General features: G+C 43.9%; 1 protein-coding gene across 2 annotated transcripts; it reads left to right on the top strand.

Moving 5' to 3' along the window:
• The first annotated feature begins 96 nt into the window (after positions 1–96).
• MRPL1 (mitochondrial ribosomal protein L1) lies at positions 97–20,424 on the top strand. Of its 2 annotated transcripts, XM_005025129.6 has the most exons (10): positions 97–1,020; positions 2,074–2,197; positions 3,998–4,082; positions 5,188–5,431; positions 7,159–7,242; positions 8,458–8,529; positions 8,762–8,873; positions 10,294–10,394; positions 17,088–17,169; positions 20,157–20,424. In XM_005025129.6, the coding sequence occupies exons 2-10, from the start codon at positions 2,167–2,169 to the stop codon at positions 20,318–20,320; spliced, it is 975 nt and encodes a 324-aa protein (XP_005025186.3). In that variant the 5' UTR covers positions 97–1,020; positions 2,074–2,166; the 3' UTR covers positions 20,321–20,424. The 2 variants fall into 2 exon arrangements, with proteins under 2 accessions (XP_005025186.3, XP_038034456.1); XM_038178528.2 differs by lacking the exons at positions 97–1,020; positions 2,074–2,197 and adding an exon at positions 3,707–3,852.
• The last annotated feature ends 1,198 nt before the right edge of the window (positions 20,425–21,622 follow it).

Here is a 21,622-nt window from a genome sequence, read left to right on the forward strand (position 1 = left end):
TGGGGACTGAGGGGGGATCGGGGCGCGGGACCCCGAAATGTGAAGGGATCCCGAAATGGTGACGGGATCCCAAAGTGGTGAAGGGACCCTCATTTGGTGACAGGACCCTGAAATGGTGAAGGGACCCTGAAACGGTGACGGGACCCTCAGATGGTGACGGGACCCCAAAACAGTGACAGGACCCCGAAATGGTGACGGGACTCTCAGATAGTGACAGGATCCTGAAGTGGTGCTGGACCCTCACATGGTGAAGGGACCCTGAAGTTGTGATGGGACCCTCAAACAGTGGCAGGACCCCAAAATGGTGAAGGGACCCTCAAATAGTGACAGAGCCCAGAATGGTGATGGGACCCCAAAATGGTGAAGGGACCCTCAAATAGTGATGGGACCCCGAAATGGTGAAGGGACCCTCACATGGTGACAGGACCCTCACATGGTGACAGGACTCTCAAATGGTGACAGGACCATCAGTGACAGGACCCTGAAGTGGTGCTGGACCACAAAATGGTGAAGGGACCCTCAAATAGTGATGGACCCCAAAATGGTGCTGGGACTCTCACATGGTGATGGGACCCCAAAATGGTGAAGGAACCCTCAAATAATGATGGGACCCCAAAGTGGTGCCCCAGCCCAAAATGGTGCCACAACCCTAGCGAGGCCACCCCGCACTCATTAAGAGCCACCCAACACAGTGAGGTTAAGCAGCCCTCCACAGCTAATTGTTGCCATTAATTACAGTGAGGAGCATTCTCCAGAGCCTACATGAAGAGGGCACCCCACAAAGGCCTGCCGAGCTGAGGAAGTGAGGCAGATGTCAGGGAGAGCGGGCCCCACGCCGAGCATGAGGCAGAAGCCGAGCACTGAGGGTGTAGGTGGTGCCTCAGCTCACATTTGTCACCTCTTTTTCTCCAAAGGAAGCGTCTGTCTGCTGCAAAACCTTTCAGGCGCCCACGCTGTGGCTGTACAGGCGTACACGTGTGGCTGTACGTGTCTGAGGGCAGATGAAGCACGGGGACGCAGGTAAACAGCGTGCCAACGTTAGAGCACATTTTCTGCAGTTGGGCACACCGAAGTTGGAGGTTGCCTTCTTCTCAGGGCTGCTCCTAAGTTCAAAGAGGAAAAATAGGGGTGTTGCATGAGGACAGAGCATGGATTCAAAAAAGAAAACAAAAAAAAAAAAAAGAAGAAGAAAACAGGGGTGGAGAGGGGTGTAGGTCTTTGTGTGCTCATCTGTGGGATAGCACAGGAGGGAAAACTGGCAACAAAAGTGGCATAGAGCTGCCGGGAAGTACCTGTGAGGTACCTTGCAGCAAGCAGCTGAGGAGGTGTAGGGTAGGACAAGCAGTTCTTACTGAAACTCATTTCTTCTGCAGCTCTCTAGACTCATGCCGGACTCGTTTATGTTCAGAGTACAAGAAGCGTGGAGGGAGCCTCCACGATTTTTCAAGGGGTTCTGTTAGCAAATGGAGTAAATGAGTAAGCGGGAGCAGGCACAGACATACAGAGCAGGGCAGAGAGAAAGGAGGGCAAAAGAAAAAAGCCTCTTCAAATAGAAGTTTAATGGCCTGCCTTTCTTAAGAGAAAAATCATGTACAGCCTGTTAAAGGCTTTGGTACTGACTTCTTTGATGTTGGTGCCTTTAACTGATTCGCTCATTACTCCTCTCCCCTGAAAAATACAAACGGAGCAGTGAAGGAGGACTGTGCCCTCCCTTTTTCCCCTGCCTGGGTTAATCATTCTGTAGGTTTCCCAGCTCCCGTTACAGGCCAGGGCCTCGCCACCCTCACCTCAGGTACTGTTTCCCTCCTTTCTCAAAAGGGAGCGTAACTGAGAAACCAGGTTCTGCCAGTGGCCTGCCCGGGGTCACCGCCAGCAGGATCAGCATCTCCTGGGGGCTCCCCCACCACTTGTACAGCAAACCGCAGCCTCCCCAAGGCCCTGCTTCCTTCGCAGAATAAATTTGTTATGTCTGGGTTCCTCACCGCGCTGTGCACAGGAGGTATTCAGAGTATCCGTACAGGTGATACGGAAGAATCATTAACAAGTTAACCGTGAGCCTGTGTTTCCCCACAGAGCCAAACCCCACGATCTGCAGCAGTGACCTTCTGTTGAACAAATGGGAAGCTCATGAGGGGATTCAGAAGTCGTGGAGGAACAGGGTGAAGGATGTGGGTTGTTACCCGATCACATGTGCATAGTAAGTAGGCTTGCATGGTAAGTCTTGTATTACGTTTGCCACCACTATAGGATATGCAGGTGCCTATTGCCCATCCAAAAAGAAACCCCATTGCCCAAACCTGATCTGCCTCTGTGCTTGGATTTTGTGCTTTTTCACTTGTCGTTAAGACTTTTTAACCGAGGAGGTTTTCTTCCTCCTGTCACCCTTGTACCTTCCCATCATCCTGGATCCTTTCCTGGGATACAGAGTGAACAGTTACACTGGAGAAACCTGTATTGGGTTTGCTATGCCATGCTTTGCATATGCACATAACATCAGCTACTCTGATTTAAAAATAACAATTCTAGTTCAAGAGGCTCCCTGCCGTATTTGGGAATGCACGAGGAGATGTAAACATCAAACAGCTGCCTGCAAAACAACTGCCAGGCCTTCAGCAGGGCCACTACCCATTCCCCGTGGTCCCTGTAGAGACTAAAGCTGTGTTTCTTTCTTTACCAAAGGGGCACGGTGATCTGGGCTGAGACCCCTTCCCGCTCTGACATCCAGTGAGTGTGGCAGCCTCTCAGCCAGAAGTAAAAGAGCACAAAGGCACTGAAACAGCAAGAGAATATGGCAGACTAGGTCAGACCCCTATCAGAGTCTGTTAAAGTCAGAAAGAAGCTTACAGGGAAAAATTGGACTCGTGCTACTGGAGAACACACTGCTCAGAAGAGAAACGTCCGGTGTCAGTGTGAGCCAGATGTTTCACAAACACTTCAGAGCAAACCACTAGGTGAGATAGATAAACCTCTCTTCCGAGTTCTAAGAAAAGAAACAAAAAAGAATTTGGAGAATATTCTTGGTCCCAGGTTCATCAGGGAGGGAATAAAACCGTAGAAGTTAGTGTATTTATAGCCAAGAGCATGTCAGTGTGAAATAAGTGGGCCCCTTTAGCGAGCAGGAGACTGGAATACAGCTCATGGTGTGTACTGGAGCAGCTCAGCATCCGTGCTCCACAGGTGGGTTTGTAGGCAGCCAACGTCTGGGGCAGGCAGAGCTTTGTTAGGGACTCGCAGCACATCATTCTGCAGCAGAGCAGCCGATGTTAACCCGCAGGGGAGCTTCTTGCACCCCGTGTGTGAGCACTGAGGCAGGGGAAGCGGGAGGAGACCGGTGAGCAGCCACAGCAGGCTGGCAGCGGCACACACGCTGCATTTCTCCTGCGACTCCTTCTGCCTCGTTTCTGTTTTATTATGTTTACGTGTGAGCTCTGTGTGGCACTTTTCAGGTTTTTGGCAGCTCCCAGCTTAAACCACGATGATTTTAAACCCTCTCCCCTGGCCGCTGCGGGCTGTGGCAAAGCGACGCGGGGCCTGACAGGACTGGGGCATGGCGGCGGTGCCTCACGCTCCCCTCCATAGCGCCCTCCCTTCACACACACCACACCACCCAGCCCCCTGCAAGCACCGAGGGGCGTTTTTTGCTGCTCTGCCTTTAGACCCAGCCGGGACAGCGCCGTTTCCCCCGGCTTTAAGGAAAAAAGCGAAGCGGGGGGGGGGGGGGAACCTTTGAGCAGGGGGAACGCCGGGCGCCGGCAGCGGCGCGGGGGGGACGGCGGGGCGGGGGCGCCGCCAAGGGCTCGGCGGGGCGGGCGCGCAAGATGGCGGCCGCCGGCGGCCGCTGCGTGTGGAGAGGTGAAGGGGGGGGGGGCGGCTCCCGGGGCTCGTGTGTGTCCAGCCGGCCGCTGTGCTCCTCGCCCTCACCCCGATGGGGATGAAGGGAGCCTGAGGAAGCGGTCTGGCGGCCGGCTGAGGCGCTGTTTGTGTTTTTTTCCCTCAGTTCTGGCTCCGCACTGCCGATGGGCTTTGGCCGCCGCCTTGCCTCGCCCCCCGCAGCCCGCCTGCTGCTACGCCGCGGCCGCCAAGTGAGTGCCTGAGGTGTTGGCCTCGCTCCCAGCTGCTCTCAGGGGCTTAAACAGCGGGAGGGTCCCAGGGAAGCAGTGTGGGGAGGGGAGGTCGAGGCTGGGCCCGCAGGGAGGGTTTTCGGTGGTGGTTCAGGTGAGGAGTGCAGCGGCTGTGGGGGGAAACGCGGTGGGGTTTGGTGGGTGGTCGGGAAAAGGATGGCTGGGTGACAGCTGGAGGAGTCGTGTCAGCGTGGAAGCTGCTGAGCTTATGGAATTGGGTTCAGACCATTCCTCTTCTCGCCTCACGTTATCATAAAATCACAGAAGCACAGAGTATCGTGAGCTGGCAGGGATGCGCAGTGATCATAGAGCCCAAATGCTGGCTCTGCAGAGGACCACCCAAAAATCAGACCAGATGTCTGAGAGCGTTGTCCAAATACTTCTCAAATTCCAGCAGGCTCAGTGCCTTGACCACTGCCCTGGGCAGCCTGTCCCAGTGCCCGACCACCCTCTGGGTGCAGACCCTTTCCCTAACCCCCAGCCTGACCCTCCCCTGTCCCAGCTCCATGCCGTCCCCTCGGGTCCTGTCGCTGTCCCCAGAGAGCAGAGCTCAGCGCCTGCCCCTCGTGTGGAACCCAAGCTGAACAAACCAAGTGACCTCAGCTAGACACCTACATTGCTTTGATGTTTCTTAAAATCTGATACCACTGTGTAAGTGGGAGAAGAAAAATGGGTTCTGTGCACAGAAGAGTGGAGCATGCTGTATACCAGGAGCGCTGGAGTATAGTTAACTTTTTCAATTTTAACCTTCATTTTAATAGAGGAATGGAGTATCCTTTTCTACCTCTATTTTTTCCGCTCGTTTTGAAAGCCTTTCAAAATAGCAGAGTTAAAGACTGGGGCTTGTGTTTGTTAACTCCACTGGAAACTTGATTTGTCTTCGCCATTTGAGACAAGCGATTGGAGTGAATTTAAGGATGTTACTTGCTCTTAGGTGCAGAGCCTACCTTAGTAACTACTCGTTAATTAACTGACATATGACAGTGTTTACTTCTTTTTCTTGAAGCAAGTGCCTGACTCTTATGCTGATGATCTAACAATGGTGTTTGTTTTCTTCTTGTCTCAGAAATGCAAAAAAAGGTTCACAAAAGGCCAAGCAGGAAGAAGCAAAAAAGAAAAAAGGAATTATCAGGCGGCCTCTGATGAGCAAGCCAGTGGATGACGTGTACCTGACGTGGCTTTACAAGCGGCCATCCTATAATGTAGAAGAGGCTGTTGGTATGCTAAAGAAATTTCAGGAACTAGACTTCACGCACCCCAAACAGTATGTGTATATTAATGTGTTTCTAGATACGGCGCTGCAGAAGAAGGTAAGTTTGAAGAGGATAAGGAGGTGTTTTGATTTTTTTTTTTTTTTCCAACGTGGGAAGGCTGTGTTTTAAATGTAGAGTAGATGTTTCTGTTGGCCTTCTCAGCTGCTTCTTCCAACTGCACTGTTTACTGTCAGAATACAGTCTGCTTTTGCAGGTGGCTTTATGCCTTTATTGCGTGTGTGCTTATTAAGTATGGCTCAAATTCTTGGGGTCAAAGTAGGCACCTTCAAGAATTTCAAAGGTGGGCTATTACGTGGCTGAAAATCAGGTCCAGGCAGAACAGATCAAACTGAACTTCACATTTGTTTAGGCTTTCCAATTGAAGGTGTGTTACCAAAATCATGCTTGTACTTTGTTCTGGATTCGTTTTTATAGGGAGAAGTGTAGATTAGCTTCTTCCCGTCTCTGTCCCCTGTGTTTTTATTTTTGTTTTTCAGTCGTGCACCTTAAAAGTAGGGTATTGTTTGCTTATGGTGTTTTTTTGTGGGTACTGTTGGAGTGAAGGCACTTATGCATACACAGCTCTTCTTTACCAAGAGGCAGTGAAAAGGAAGCCTTTTGTTGTCGTTTTGAAGAACCTTATTTCATCATTTATTTCTGTGGATCTTTGGGGTTCACGCATGAGCCCTATTACATCGCTGCACGTCAAAGAGCTGCCAGTATCCTCAGCAATTAATGGGAGGTAGTTTCACTTCCCTTGACCACAGTTGGTACTAGTTTCTAGTCAGTATAACAGACTGGACTTGAATCCAGAGCAGAAGGACTTGCTCTGTTACCTTAATGAAGTGCAAGAGAGCCAGGATTCCTGTTAGGCTGCTGAGACTGTCATTTCTGGAGGACTTTCTTTCAGCTATTTGTTTTTTTCTGGCTTGGATTAATGACAAGTTCGTGTTAAGTGGAAATGTCAATGTGAGCACTTTTCATGACACTGGAAGTGGGTGGTGTCCTTGCAGGTCTTCAGAGGACGCTGGTTAAGAAATGAGAAAAAAGTATGAACAAATTTTTCCTAGGTGACATTTCTCACACTCTCAGCTTCAGAGGAGGTTGTTAGGAGTCTGGCCTGAGTGTTGTCTTGGTGGAGTTTTTTAGCTCTTATTGCCAGTCTTCCCTTTTGTCAGTTCAAAGGCACCTAGCCCAGTTTGGATTTTCCCTGAAACTTTCTCCTTCCCTCAGAGCTAGAAAACAGTTTGGTCCCTTTAAAGTTTATTTCTTTGTGCATGTAACTAAATATCCCTTTGGTATACCAGGGTCACTTAGAGCTAGGTAAGTTTATGCTTACACAGACCTCTTGTTCCTGCTTCCAGTAGCATTGAGGCATTCTTAAGCGTTGGTGAGAGACACATTTCTTGCTGATGCTATGCACTGGCCACTACCTCCTCAGAAACTTAATTTAAATGAGCTGTGACTGCAGAACCCCGCTGTGTTACTGACAGCACCTGAGCATGGCAGCGGTTCCACATGTGGGAGTTGCTGACCCCAGCCCCTTTCTCTTGGGCGAGTATCAGCGTACATAAATCATATTTTTATATCCATGATTAATATTGGATTAATCCTGTGCATTGTGCTGGTTTATTGTGATTATTACGTGCAAGTATATTGTGGGTAAAAATGTTTTAGTCAGAGATGCTTGCATCTGTGCATTTGCGTGGGTGCAAAATTATTTAGTATAACTTGTGCTGAAGTCATGATTTCTTTTTTGTTTCAATCTTTTCCTTTATTTTTAGAAAAAAGTTGATCCGTTTGCAAGCACTGTTCTTCTTCCGCATCGCTTTACAGATGAAGTGAATAAGGTCCTGGTTTTCACAGAGGTGGGTAAGCACGAGTTACTTAGTTACGTGTGTTACGAGCCTAGCGTGCTCTTGCATGGGACCTAGTCGTGTTGTATGCGTTGTACCTTGTGTTGGGAAGGCTTTCCAAATGCTTTGCAGGATTCTCAAGCCTGTTGAGGTTTCATCTTCAGCAGTACCTTAATGTGTTAACAAGCACCTTGAGTTTCCTTCATGTTGATTTGTCTACATGTACGTAATTAATTCTAGCAATGCACTCAGGGAGTGAACATCTGCATAGGTGTGACTGAGGGAGAGAAATGATTGAAGTCTGTTTGCAGAGTAAAAACTTGGATTATCCTGTAATAAAGGTGGACAGTTCGGTTTAGCAGTCGTGCCTAACCTTGCTGTCTGAAGCCTTAGTAGGCAGTGCAAATTGTGAGTTACTCGCAGTGGCTTATGCTGTAACGGCTTGCCATTGAGTGGTGGTGGTGTTCAGTAACTTCTCTAATACAAAACACAGACAACCAATCTAAATAATGCTACAACCCTACCCTGCCTCACCCCCAAACCTTTCATCTGCTGTGCTAGGAGATCACTGATGTGAAATGGTGTGGAGGCCCTCTGTAGCATCTGTGTGAGGCTAGTTCAGCCTCTTTGCTGCTGTCCTTTGCCTGTTAATCTTTCTAACAAAATAACCTCTATGAGATGACTCTAGAGAAGTGCCCTGGCTTTAGTTGATGAACCTTTGAAAACAAGAAAAACAAAGGTAACTTCTAAATGCTATTTGAAGCAAAAGTTTACTAGCACTTTCAGAAGTAAATAGCCGTATTTTATGGTGGTTTTAAGAAGCATGCTTCATGCTTTTCTTTTAGCTTTGAGTAACAGCACATGTTGACTCCACCTAGTGGATGGTTGGTTGAAGCTTCCGGAGGCTAACGATCAGGGAGAAAGGGCTTGTAACAGAGCTGTTCCCCAAAGGGATGATTTTTTTTTTTTTTCTCCAGAAACAAATTGAACGCTTGAATATTGCTTTCTGTTAAGACTGGAAGTGAACAGGGGTTGCTGCTCCAATACTAAATCGCCAGTGTCAGATATATTTTTTTCATCTTTGGTTTGTCTTAAATCATTCTTCCTTTCTTAAGTAGTATATAGTCTGTTCTTACATCGCATTGTCAAGATAAAGAACCTATCCAGTGCTGTTGATATAGACTAATTGGTAGTAGGCATGCTAACAAATTCTTTTTCTCTCAACAGAATGAGCAAGAAGCTGAAATAGCTCGAGAGAATGGAGCTGCTGTTGTAGGAGGAGTTGAATTAATCAAATGGGTATTTATTTATTTTTTTAAAGAATTATCTAAATTAAACATTGTAGCTTGTAACAGTGACCAAGTGGGGAGGGAACAAGGAACTTCATGTCCAGCCAGCTCTAGCTTGAGGTTAGCAGCCAATATAAAGAGTAAGATACTGGCTTCTGTGCTCTGACATTTTTGTACATAAAAGTTGTGTACTTGGTTAATTTATTGTGTTCCTAAATATATTTTACTTTGTTTTATTGGAGATTTTGGAAGATGAAATCCAAGTGGACTCCTATGTAGCTGTTCCTGCAATAATGCCTAAACTAATACCGTTAAGAAACAAGCTGAGACGAAAATACCCCAGCACAAAAAGAAGTAAGAAGCATTTTTATTTTTTTTTAATAGATCTAAGTACTGGAACAAGATTAACTCTTGAGGTGATTTTTTTTTTTTATGAGGACATATAATTACACTGAGTATTTGACTGCATATGACTGAGCCACTCCTTTTGTCATATGTGAAAGTTGTTTTAGGAACCTAGTACTGTGCCTTTCCCCTACAACAAAAATGTTGGGATTACAGTCAAGGTAAGTTTGTCAACTAGTTAATATCTAATCAACTGTAATAGTACTGCAAACTTTATGTAGTGAAGTTATGTAGGAAAATAGAAACAACTCTGGGGAAAAAAGATGTTCACTGATAGTTGCGCTGTCTGACTGTTGTGCAGTTGTTTGGATCCCAGCCACATGACTGCTCTATGTACTCGTCTGTGCTTCTTAATAACAATATTTATGTTTCTTGTTAGTATAACCTGTTAGCTTCTCTGTGTGGTCGCTCCCTTTTCATTATGCTCAAGGAACTTCCTATTCAGATCGGGTTCTCACGGCATCAAATGTCTCTGAATATTTTGTCTGCCTTGCTGACTTGAATTATTTTTGCTGTATTTCGGGGTGTCTTCCTAACACAGGAAAAAAGTTATTCACGTGAGCTGTGTCAGTTGCATGAAACGCGAAATCTTGAACCAAATTCCCTTTCCCTGCTGCTCTAACAATGTTTTTACAGGCTGCAGGCAGTGTTTTTAGCCTCCTAAATGTTTGAGGCAAACATACAAACCTGTCCAAAGCATTGCAACAGGATACTCCAGATGTTCTGGGGACAAACAAAAGCTATATTATGCCATTACAGACTTGCTTGCTTTGTAGGTTACTGGTGGCTGCTTTCTCTTGGAGCCGCTCAAAGGCATATGGGAGAAATAATACTTGCAGTTGAAGCAACTGAGTGGTGCTGTAAATCTGTCAAATGAGCTGCAGCTGAGATAACAAAACAGCTGTCTTGACTTGTTCAATGGCTGGACTGGGCCAGGATGTTTCAGGTAGTGTGTAATCTTGGTATTGCACAGTTGCGGAGTGTTTGTTTTCAAGGTAGACGCTTGGGGCTTATTCTAAATTTAACTCAGTAGGTTCTGATCTTCCAAACTAATTATATTAGGAATTAGGTAATAATGACTGCTTATGTACACTCTTCACAGGTTCTTTATTTGGAGTGAAATCTTCCTTATTTATTTATTTATTTTTTTTAACTCTATCTCCTATTAATGTCTGCTGATTAATGAGGAAGGAAGGAATATAGAGAGAGATTTTCATAGGAGATGTGTGAGGATGCAGTTGTTCATGAAACTACATTTTTGTTTGGAGTTTAACTGCTTTAGCTGAAACATTGAATTTTCCCTTTTCTAGTAGTATATTATGCCCTGCTCATAAACATTAACCGGATTTTTTTTTTTTTTTTTACTTAGATTCCCTGGGCCACGATATCCCCAAAATGCTGCAACTCTTTAGAGAAGGTCTAGAGTACACGGTAGAAGACGAGCGCTTAATCAAGACAAGAATAGCAAGAGTAAGTATGGAGAGTTCTTAAGTGTTCTCTTCTGAGCAGAGTTGAAATTAGTATTAAAACAGGTAAGAAAAGTTTTTGATCTGTGCATTTTCAAGATTTTAAGTGTTGTTTCACTGACTAAAAAGAACTTTACTGTTTCTTGCGCAACGTGCTCAGCTGATGTGAGCCTTGTGTGTCACTGAAGTATGGTGATGGAAGCTGGTTCCACTGAGAGCAAGACATATCTAATGCTGAGAAGTTAAGGATGCCAAGAGTGGGATCTCTGGATCAAGCTGTATTCACATGAACCTAATAATTAAAGGCTGGTTTAATTTAGGGAATTTTTAGTTGTGGTTTGATTTTAAGAACTTTTAGTTCTGGTTCAGGGGAGGAAACAAACCAACAGTTTGCATCACACCTGAAATATAAAATTAATCTGAGCTTTGACTACTGTCATAAGAAACTGGGTTATTGAAGGGAGGTATCTTATCTCTTGTTATAGGCTCTTGAGCTTTTTTCCTTTTTTTTTTTCCCTCTTCCAAATTGTTTTACTTCCATTCTGTTTTGTCTATTTGTAATCCTACCCGTTTTTAACTTTAACTGATACTGGTACAGAAAGGAAGTTCACAAGACTTCTGTTCTCTGCAGTTCTGTCTGGTGATATTAGATAAGCAAGTTTGTTGATTTTGGCTAGCTCCTGTGAGTTGTACATATGAATTTAAAGGACTTGTTCTTCTGTACAATATCTCAAAACTGAGGTATTTGGGACTATTCTCCTAAAATATGTTATGTATTAGATTCTCATAGAGGCAGGAGGTATCTTTAGCTGTCTCTAAGTGTGATGTGACTATATAAAACACTTAAAATCCATAGATAAAATGGAAGAAGAAAAAAAAAGAAAATATTTTCAAGTGTTTTGCGTGTATTCTACATCTTTATTTTTTTGCTTTGGACTACTTTAATTTTAATCCTCTTGATCAGCCTTTAAAATACCTGCAAATTAAATGTCTTTTAAAGTTCTTTTCACACTTAATCTAAAATTTCTTTTTTTTAATAACAATCAAAGCTTGGATAGTTTGACAGCATTCCATGCAATTGCAGTTGGTCGTACTAGGTATAGCTCTTTACTGCTGTGGTTAGAGTTTTTGAGACTTAAACCACGTCCTGTTACTGCCATGAGCTGCTGGTGTTACAGGGCACCTTAGGTTCTTTGTCTGGGCGGCTCAGGCTCTGCATTTCTATAAGCACTTCTGAAGCTATGGTGCAGCCAGAGATGTCATCTTTTTTTAATTATAATTAGTAAATAACAGGTTCTTGTGAATGAGCTCTTAATCTTGGATCGGAAATAGCGTGCTGGGGGTTTGCTTGTGTGCAGTTGAGCTGTGGTAAGGTAACATCAGCTCTGTGGCAGAGGTGACTCCACCGCAGTGGACGTGACGTGTTCGGGGAGTTGGACGCCGGAGGATGACTGTGGTTACGGCTCGTGTAAAAGGTCTCCACCCTCAGAAGCTGCTCTCCTGCGCCTGACCTAGTTGTGCTGCTGGTTGTGCAGCGCCGCCGGGAGGAAATCTGGCACGGGCAAGGCTCTGGGAGGTGGTGGAAGCCTGAGTGGTTATGCATGTCTGCTCACCACTAAATCAAGAGCTCTTTAAATTTAAACCTTGTCAGTGAGAAAATAATCATTTGTGAATTACACAGAAGCGTAAAGATCTATTGCTTTGTTCCAGGCAGTGGCGTGGATGTTTCTGGGACTCTGCCAGGCCGGTGTTTCTCAGAGAGCTTTTCTCTTCAGTGCTGCTTGCTGTCTCATGTTGCCTGTTAGCTCAGTCATGGCCCATAGCTTGAAGTAACGCCGCCCTCCCACATAAGTCAGCAGCCTCAGTGGTGTTTTCTTATGTAGTGAGTAATTGAGATGTCTTTGAAAAGCCCGGGAGTTGGCAATGGTTAAGTCTAATTAGTAGATTAGTTGTGAAACCTAGAATGCCAAGTCTGCTTTTAAGACACAGAGCTTAGAGCAGGAGAGAGACAACTGAGGCACTTGGGATGTCTACTTCAGAACCATGCTATCTGAAGAGGGCAGCTTGAAGGTTCTGTTGAGGGTTTTGACATAGCTTTTGAATTGGGATAGGCTGCTGTTGACTGCTATGAAGTATTCTTTCTCCCAGGTTGGAGGTGTTGTCTTTAGCAAATGTAAAGGTGACACCAGGAAGTAGTTTTTGGTTTGTTTTTGTGTCTGTGCAGGGGGCTGCCTGGGAATTGGCTCTCTTGTGAAATGCAGGAAGGTTATTTTGAGTTGGGACTTGAGTTTGTTTGGAAGGGTATACATTTTGGGAAGGGACATGCACAGGAGCACCATTTCCTTTAGAGGGTTAGAAGTGTGGAGAGAGGTGTACTGAACCAGAGGCCTCTCAAACTTGGGGAGTAGAAATCATGAGTTGAGGCTGGAAATGGCAATTTGCACTGGCAGTAGCACCTACCTCCCTCGTCTGTCAGTGTCGGGAGGGCCAGAAGTGTCCTTGCAGGCTGTGAGGGACATGGGGCCTTACAATAATACGTAGCTCAGCAAGAGCTGAAGGTCTTGTGGAGCTCTTGATGGTATGTGCTGCACCGAAGTAATGTCTTCCTAGTAATCCTGTATGGCAAAAGGCTTGAATTTGGAACAAAACAGGATGTTTTGGAACAAAACTGAGGATGGCAAAAAACATAGCGAAGTAAACTCGAACTGGAAACAGCACTTTACAACAGCGAGGACCAAGGGCACAGCCTCAGTAAGGGGTATTCTGTGCCTGCATTTGTCTTTCTTGTACACTGCTAGTATCTCAGAATTGCAGCCAGCTTCAGTGCCAGGATGAGAAAAGGATATCTGCAGGGTCCCCAGGCTCTTACAGAGAAATGTTTTTTTTTTTCTTGGGAAGGTTCATAACTGAGCTGAAGCCAGTGAAAGCAAGGCAACACAAAATGGGTCAGTGCTCTTTAACTGATACTGTCTGTCCTCCAAATGTTTTCTCCAATTCTGTGGAAATGTTCATCTGCCACATTTGTCAGCACTTAGCTCTTGCTTTGGGGGCTTTTTTTTTTTTGTTCCTGAAAGCAGAGATGTTCCAGTTCCCGCCTTTGCTGTCATGAGAGGCATTTGACTTCCCTGAATTATGGCAAAATGGAGTCATTTTATTATGCTGGTGCAGTGCAAAGTAAAAATTGTTAGGAGTTGCTCTAAACCTGCTCTAAAGAGATTTAGTTCACATTTTATATAGAGGCATCTGAGGACAAGTTCTTGGAGTTCAGCCGAGTCAAGTGTTTCTCTTGAAATTAAGAGGAAATCTGGTTTTACTTGAATAATGCAGAGACATGCAGAGGTTACATATTGTTACGGGATGCTGGTTACAGTACCGTTGTTAATTGCTTGGCAGCTTACTGTGCTCCAGAAATACCTCACCATTGCTATGAGCTAAAAGGTAAAACAGGGCTCTGTTCCTCTCTTATTAGCACCAGGAGACAAAATGTACTTGCTCAGAAAACAGAGCTGTGAACTCATGTCTCTCTTCATGAACTTGTTTCACATTTGACTGAAATAAAAAATAAAGTATCATTGGTAGTTGGAACTCTAGATCCTGCAGTTGATGGAGCTAAACTGTGAAGTGCTGGGGGTCGGTGGGTTCATGGTTCTGTTAGATTGTCTTGTAAGAGCTGTAGTAGAGGACTTGGAGTAGATTTCCCTTATGTCAGATGCCACAACTGTAAGCCCAGTTTAAGTGCCTTGAGAACTGATTTAGCTTGCTGGCTGAATGGCTGCTGGGCAGCCCAGGTCTCTGACATGCCGTGAGATAAAGCCATAAAAATTCCAGTTCCCTGTTGAAACGGCTAGTTTTTAATGACTGCATTGCCCCGTAAGTCTTCAGAAAAGCTGGAACCTGAATTCTGAGTGGAGGTGCCAAAACTCTGAATTTTCTGGCTGATTGCAGCCTTCACTGTGGGAGCCCAAGTCCTCGTGACTGCAGGTGGGAAGCCCTCAGCTGGAGCCTGAAGTTAGTGTTTTGAGAGCGGGGCATCTTCTAGTTTCTTCACTTGCAGGTGTATCCACCAAATAGCTGAGCGGCTCTTCTGTATGTTCAGTTGCAGCCTTCTAAAGATCCTCTAGAAGGCTAGAAGCTTTGGGACTTCATGAATGGAGCTTTAAATATCATCTTTTTTGTATGATGCTGGATATTTATAGCTAACTTCCGCCTAGGCAGCAGAGGTGGGGAGAGGCCCTGTTAAAGAAACTTGTTTCTTCCCCCAGAAAAAGAACAAATAACTTCCCTGTACTTCCTTACAGCACCTTGTGCCGCTCTAGAGATAAGAGACCTCAACTATAAAGATTTAAGTAATGCTTCAGTTCTGTGCTCTGGTTTTAGCACATACTGTCATCTTTTCAAGCTCCATTGTGGTTAGGTTGTATTTATACCAAGTGGACTAGAAATAGATTTACAGTTGTTCCGTCTGTAGGCATTGTTATTCGTCAGGGTGGCTCAGGACTTAGATGCTGAGGTCCCACTGGAATTGATCTGAGCAGAGCAGTGTGTGCAGCTCTGGAGATCTGGTCCAGAGTATTCTGTCAGTCTGGGGAAGGCTAGAATTAACCTAAATATCTAAGTGCTGATACACAGTGACTGTGCGCACGCCAGGAGTTACTGTGGGATACTTTGGTGATGTGGAAGCTATTTTGAAATACTTAAAACCCTTTGGGCATTACCTGTCTTCATTATGGAGCCATCTGCATCTCAAGAAAATTGTGGTACACGATCTCTTGGGATGTGTCACGTTGTGTGATGGAATGTAACTCACTTTGCCCTATTTTCCTGTAGTATCAAACAGGGGATATTAACTGATGTCTTCATATGTTGACATGTTTGTCTTCTCTCATAATGTGTTACAGTTCTTAGAAGAAATTGTAACTTACTGTTTAGAGCAGCTTGCTGGTTCTGTATGTTTTGTGTTCTTGCAGGCTTGGTGACAGATGATGAATATTAAGTAGCTCACTCAAGTTGTAGAATTGGAGCCTTGCTTGAGACTTCAACCTAGTGCAAGATTTGGAAGCAAACACTGTCCAAACCTTTATATATAGCTTCTAATTAGTTACTGTAATTGTTGAAGTTGTCGCAAGTGTTCCTTTATTTTGAATTCTGTACAGCATGGTGAGCCTGTCAGTGAAGTGAACTGCTCAGCATTAGCAAACAAATTTTTACAGCTGTTAATGTATGAAAGATGAAGCACTTCACAGTCAGCCTAACCGTAATAAAGATGAATGCTTACTGGCCTGTGTAACAGAAGAATGGCATTCGGATCAGAAGTCTGCCAGAGGAGCATGAAAAGAAATTAATGGACCAAATCTGGGAGGAGACTAGTGAAGTATAACAAGATTTCTGTTGTAATGCGTACCTTTATGGATAAGTGAAATGTTAAAACCTGCTTGTGCTACATTGAGAGGGAGTGGAGAAGACGGGACCCGGTGATGTCTGCACGCTCCACTGAAACAAAGCTAATTCTGTTTTAAAAAAAAGAAAAAAAAAAAAGACCAAGCTCATTTTTTCTTAATTCCACTCCTGAAACTTCTAGAAAAAGATTTCATAAAGATGTCTGGATGATATGGGTGAGACCAGGGAGATTAAATAAGGCATAGCAGGGCGTTAACGCTAGCAGAACATTAACTCTGAGAAACGTGCACTAAGCTCTCCAGGAGCTGAGAGAAGTCAGCCCTGGATTTGACCCGAGGGTGTTCAGGTTTGTGCATCTCTTCCTCGTGAGTTGCTCATTGTTGAAGAGACTCCAGGTGAGATGAGTAGCAGTTGTGGTTTTAGGTGATTAACAGATGAGGAAAGATGGAGATACTAATTTTTGGCAGCAGTGTTGGTTTACTCCCAAGTATTGTGATCTGTTCAGCGAGGACTGCTGATGTGCCTGAAGTGGTGTGTAAGGACTTTGTTATGTGAGCATGTCGGGCAGAACCAGGAGCCACCAGTCTATGGTGGATGCCCCATCCAGCCTGGCCTTGAACCTCCAGGGATGGGGTAGCCACAGCTTCTCTGGGCAGCCTGTTCAGTGCCTCACAACCCTCTGAGTGAAGAAATTCCTCCTAACTAAGGAGATCTAAATCTCCTTCATTCAATTTAACACCATTCCCCCTTGTCCTGTTACCATCTGCCTGAGCAAAAAGTCCTTCTCCATCTCTTTTTTTAAGTCCCCTTTAAGTATTGAAAAGCTGCAGTGAGGTTACCCTGGAGCCTTCTCTTCTTCAGGCTGAATATCCCCAGCTCTCTCAGTCTTTCTTTGTAGGAGAGGTGCTCAAGCCTTCTGATCAATTTTGTGGCCCTCCTGTGGACCTGTTCATCCTTCTTATGCTGGGGGCCCATATTAAATACTTAATTTCAGTACTATTTCACAAAAGCACTTGTATGTGGGTTGTTTTTAAAAACACCTTTGAAGCTACATATATACAGAGTCATGTGAATGGAATAATTGAATGTCATGAGTAGAGAGAAGGAAAATAACAATAAAAATACAACCTCGTATACTTCTGAGTCATTTTGGTAAGGCCGTTAATGGGATTTGTAACTCTTAACAGGGATACAGAGAAACAAGACATATTCAAATATATGTTCATATCCAGCACATACTGATTTATTAATCTAAGGCTTTAAGTATCACCATGGCTAATTCTGCATTATCCTTTTTCAGCTGGATATGCCTACTGAGCAGATAGTTGCCAATCTAAAAACAATTTTAGAGGATATCTGCAAATTCAAGCCATCAAGTTCTGGTAAGTAGCTGTTCTTCCAATCTATTAGTTGAAGCTCTAGAAACAAAATAAAGAAACGATTGTTAAGCAGGGTGTCATTAAATGACCTCGTTACTTTGTCTACTTGGGATGGGAGGAGGGAGCTGTTAGGCTACTCAGTGAATTAAGGCTTGACAGCTTGACAGCCCATAAGGGCATGAATAGTGTCTGCTCTTCTTGACATGAACTCTCATTGCACTGCAGAAGTGTCTGTGTGAGGAAAGAAGTGAGATGATGTACAAAACTGAGTTGGCAGGTTGATGCTTAAATGGATTATAACAATACATTGGAATCCTTGTGAGACATGGGGGTCTTCAGTGTATGGGTGGATTGGTTTACCCCACTTGAAGCCGAATACAAAGAATCCAAACCAAGAATCCACCTGCAGTTACTTAAGACAATGCCAGTACTTCATCTAGCTAACATCTAGTCTGATGCTAACTACCCGTTTGAATATATACAACCATTTTTTTCTGTCACCAGGATGTTTTTTAAATTTCTGCTGTTCCTGGTGCAACGCTGTTAATCTTTTCTTTTCCTTCCCTAACTGAATGATCAGGTTACAAAGGAGCAAAAGCAGGAGTTCGGCATGCTGTTGCTGTGGGTTCTGCTCACTGTTCCTTTGTAAAGAATTTGACCAGCTAATACGCTAGCTGTTCTTTTTCGTATTGAAGTAAATGTAAAACAGATGTCATCTGTATTACTGGAGTGGAAACAATGATTTAAGAACATAATTCTGTGTTCTAGCATTCTGTAATCTAACCAACCAATTTTTATATTAATATTGGTTTAATGTCTGCAAAAAGAATCAAATTGCATCTCTTCCACTGATGCTGTGACTGTACGGACAGAACGGACTGTGAAAAGCAAACTAAACAAGCATTTGGAAGCGTTTCATCCCAAATAAAAGTATAAAGGGTTAGTTGACTAGAAATAAAACTAAATAAAAGCAGAAAGTCATGAGTTTTTTTTTTTTTTAGTGATGAGGCTCATATATAGACTACACCAACTTGATTAAGTTAGGGTTAGCCATTCTGGACTTTATAACGTTTCTGTTTGATTGGTGGTATCAAGCTTGATTACTGTGGTATGTTCTTACTTGCTTGGTCAAAAATATTTGCCATTTGTAGGAAGCAAGTGTGGTCCTCAGCGTATCTTTACAGGAAGGGAACCTAGGTAGGCTTGCTAACTGTCAGTCGCTTCGTTCCAGATTTCTGTTCGTTTTAGGTTTTCCATATGTAGTAGTGTATCTTCGTGCAACTATGCAGTTATCACTAAAAAGGCATTCCTCTGCAAGTCACTTGATCTAATGCAAGGCTAAAAATACCACCAGCCATATGTTCTCTAATGTAGTTCTAATTAATCCTCCCCAAAGAAATTGGGTTATTTCTGTAGTGCCTCTTGTCAAAAGACTCCTTCAGCATTTGTTGGTAGGATCCTGAAATAAGATTGTTTGGGCTATTTTGGTGCGCTCCATTACGCGTGAATATTTGTGCGATCAACAAGTGCCTAGTTAATTTTTGTGAAGCTGCAAATAGGGGAAAGCCAATTGTAATGTGTTTTGGAGCCTACAGCAGCTTTTTTTTTTTTTTTTTTTTTTGACATAGTTGTTCGGACCTGACCACTCGGGTGGAGTGGGAGGGTTGGAAATGAACTCAGTGCCCATGTGGTCATCTTTACTAGGATTAATATGTTAGAAAGAGGTCTTGATTATTGCATATATAAGGAACTGTGAACACTCAAGCTATGTAGGGATGGCATTGACATCATGAAGATGAAAGGATGATTGGAGTTGACCTAAGAGAATGTTGTTTGCTATGTGTGGGAAGAGTGTGTTGTGTTAGTATATCTATCATCATTTTATTTCAGTCTTTTGACTTGTTAGCTTTTTCAACTTGAAATGTAGTCTTCCTGCTCTATGGCATTGCTTTGCCTTTTTTTCTTCTTTGTACTAGGGGCTCTATTTAGCTGTCAGACGTGTAACATCTCTACTGCTTCCTAGTCACCTTCATCAGCTATGTGTGTGTTACAAATAACCACAATATCTTAGCCTTTTCCTCCACCGTCTGGGTTTTATTCAGTTCCTTTCCAAATCCAAAGGGGACTTGAAAACCACTGCCTACCTCAGCAGCCCCTTCCTCAAATGCATGCTGTCATCTTTACCTTTGCGACCTGTGCAGCTTCAATCCAAAATGCAGGTGTGATTGACAGATAATCAGACTGCACTTCACAGAGCTTTCCTGCATTGTCCCCTCTGCTGCTCTGGAGGAAGCATGTGTTGGACTTTCTGCCTTGAGCTCGCTATAATTTCCACTGCTTTGTAATACCCTAATAATTTCTTGGAGAGCACAAGATAGCAGAGCACCATTCTTATCCCATGCAGAAGCTATGGGTGCTACATATTGTGGTGGATAAAAATGAATCTATGTAGGGTTTTGTTTGTGGAATGGCACGCCTGCTGCCTTTAAAAAGTAGGCTTTTCACTTACACTTATGTGCTTCCCAAGTACTCTTCAGAAAACTGGATCCTAGACTGGTGTGTTTGACTGCTGGAAGGAAAGCTGTTAGGTTGTCAGGAACTTCCCATCTGTAATTTGCCAGTCAGACTAGATTCCAAATTGACTTGATTTTTTTATCTATACGTTAGAGGAGAGTGTGTATGTGTGTGTAGCTTGATTTGTGTGTTCCAAGGCCCTGGAATATCAATTACCTCAACTGCTGGCGAGGTACTGAAGGAATAAGGTAGCCATCGTGTTACTACCTTTTTGTAGCACCAGCGTGTGAAGTGCATTTTGAGCCCTTTCTGGCAGAGTGCATGTTCAACTGTCTGCACTGAGATGATTTGTCTACTCGTATCGGTCTGTTACCTGACACAATATACCTGACACGATCTGGATCAGTACTAAGATAAGTCAGCCTGGAGACAAAACTGTTGAAGTAACTGAATTGGTGGTGCCCTTTGTTTTGTAGGTCCCTTTGTGCGGAAGTTGGTTATTAGATCTTCAACCAGTGAAGGCTTGCTTTTGAACCTTGATGGACTTCTTCCAGAGGTAGAGAAAGTAGAAGAAAAAGAAGAAGAAACAGTAGAAGAAGACGATGAAGAAAAACCTGTTCAAGAATCTGTTAGTACCTGATGCCTTTCCTTGTAGGTCTGATGATCAGGCTTGGAAAGCAAATGGTGGATTTCAAATCATATTCTGTGAAAAGGAAAAATAAATACACACATTTCATTTTTAAATTCTGTGTGACCGGAAACTATGTCACAAACAGGAGCCTGTTGTCAAAACTGAAGACACTAAGTTTCTTCTTTGGGTAGCTGAAAGCTCCCTAATTTGTGTGTTTTTTTTTCTTTTTCTTCGCACATAATCAGTCTAATAAATGTAGTACTATAAGCTTGAGGTATTGCCATCCAATTAACATAGTTGCAGCTGAAAGACCAACACATGTTACATCCATAATGCTGGGTTTTCTACTCTGTTGAAATTGCAAAATTGTTCAATGCTTTTGTCTGTTACACCCAATCTCATGTAGAGAAGCTAATGCAGTTACTTCTGGAAAGCTGCTGCATGACTTTCCAAGAGAAAAGCTAAATTTTAACTTACCATCCTGTTTTCTACAAAATCAGAGGTGGGTTTGCTTTTGAGTTGGTGGAAGCCACGCCTGCATGATGCTTATGGTATCCCACTTCATTTTCACTTAATCTACGTACATAGAGGTGTGATGTATGGATTTCTGTTCCACTTGGCACTCTGAAACTACTTCTGAATGCGGGATTGTTTTTGTGACAAACTGTAATAGTTGATTTTTTTTCTACAGAAAAAATGGGTTATCTTCTGCAAGAGGAGTGATTGTGCACCTTCTTTTTCTAATAACACTTCATCAATGCATAATTGATATTATGCTCCTCAGCGAGCCCAATTAGTGGCTTGTTTGTACTACCCTGGAAAGAATTGATTGTAAACTAGTTTGAGATGAGACCTGAGTGAAGCTACAAAAATTTAAGTATCCCTTTCTGTTTGGCAATGGAGGTTCCTTTTGATGGGCTTCCAAATAACCAACTGGATGTGTTCTGAAGGGGAGCGAGAGGCAGCTTCACAACAAGCAGCAGGAGGTCTTGCTTCCATACAGGTGACTCCAAGAGGAAGGCTCCTGTGGTATGCTTTGTGTTGAGACTTTACTTCAAAATGTTGGCTGATGCCTTAGGACAATTTTGTGTGTTACCAGCTGGGAATGAAGAGCACATACATAAGAGCAGCAGTGAGTAGCTAGGATATATAGGGCCGTGGTCCTGTGCTGGGTTAGTTATCTTGAGAGTGCACGGACCACTAGATTTGGCTTAGAAAATACTGATTTGCTCATTGGGCGGAGGCTCCCCAGCTCCTCTGCCAGTGTACAGGTGGAAGAAAAAAAGGCTGTGGGGTCCCTTTTGGTTATGT

This window comes from Anas platyrhynchos, chromosome 4, assembly GCF_047663525.1.
Source record: "Anas platyrhynchos isolate ZD024472 breed Pekin duck chromosome 4, IASCAAS_PekinDuck_T2T, whole genome shotgun sequence".
In the NCBI taxonomy this organism is placed as follows: domain Eukaryota; kingdom Metazoa; phylum Chordata; class Aves; order Anseriformes; family Anatidae; genus Anas; species Anas platyrhynchos.

Excerpts from the sequence above, each read along its gene's own strand:
- MRPL1 (XM_038178528.2), top strand. The coding sequence starts at position 3,819 with ATGGCGGCCGCCGGCGGCCGCTGCGTGTGGAGAG. Across the intron at positions 4,083-5,187 it reads TGCTACGCCGCGGCCGCCAA|AAATGCAAAAAAAGGTTCAC; the intron begins GTGAGTGCCTGA and ends TTCTTGTCTCAG. Across the intron at positions 5,432-7,158 it reads ATACGGCGCTGCAGAAGAAG|AAAAAAGTTGATCCGTTTGC; the intron begins GTAAGTTTGAAG and ends CTTTATTTTTAG.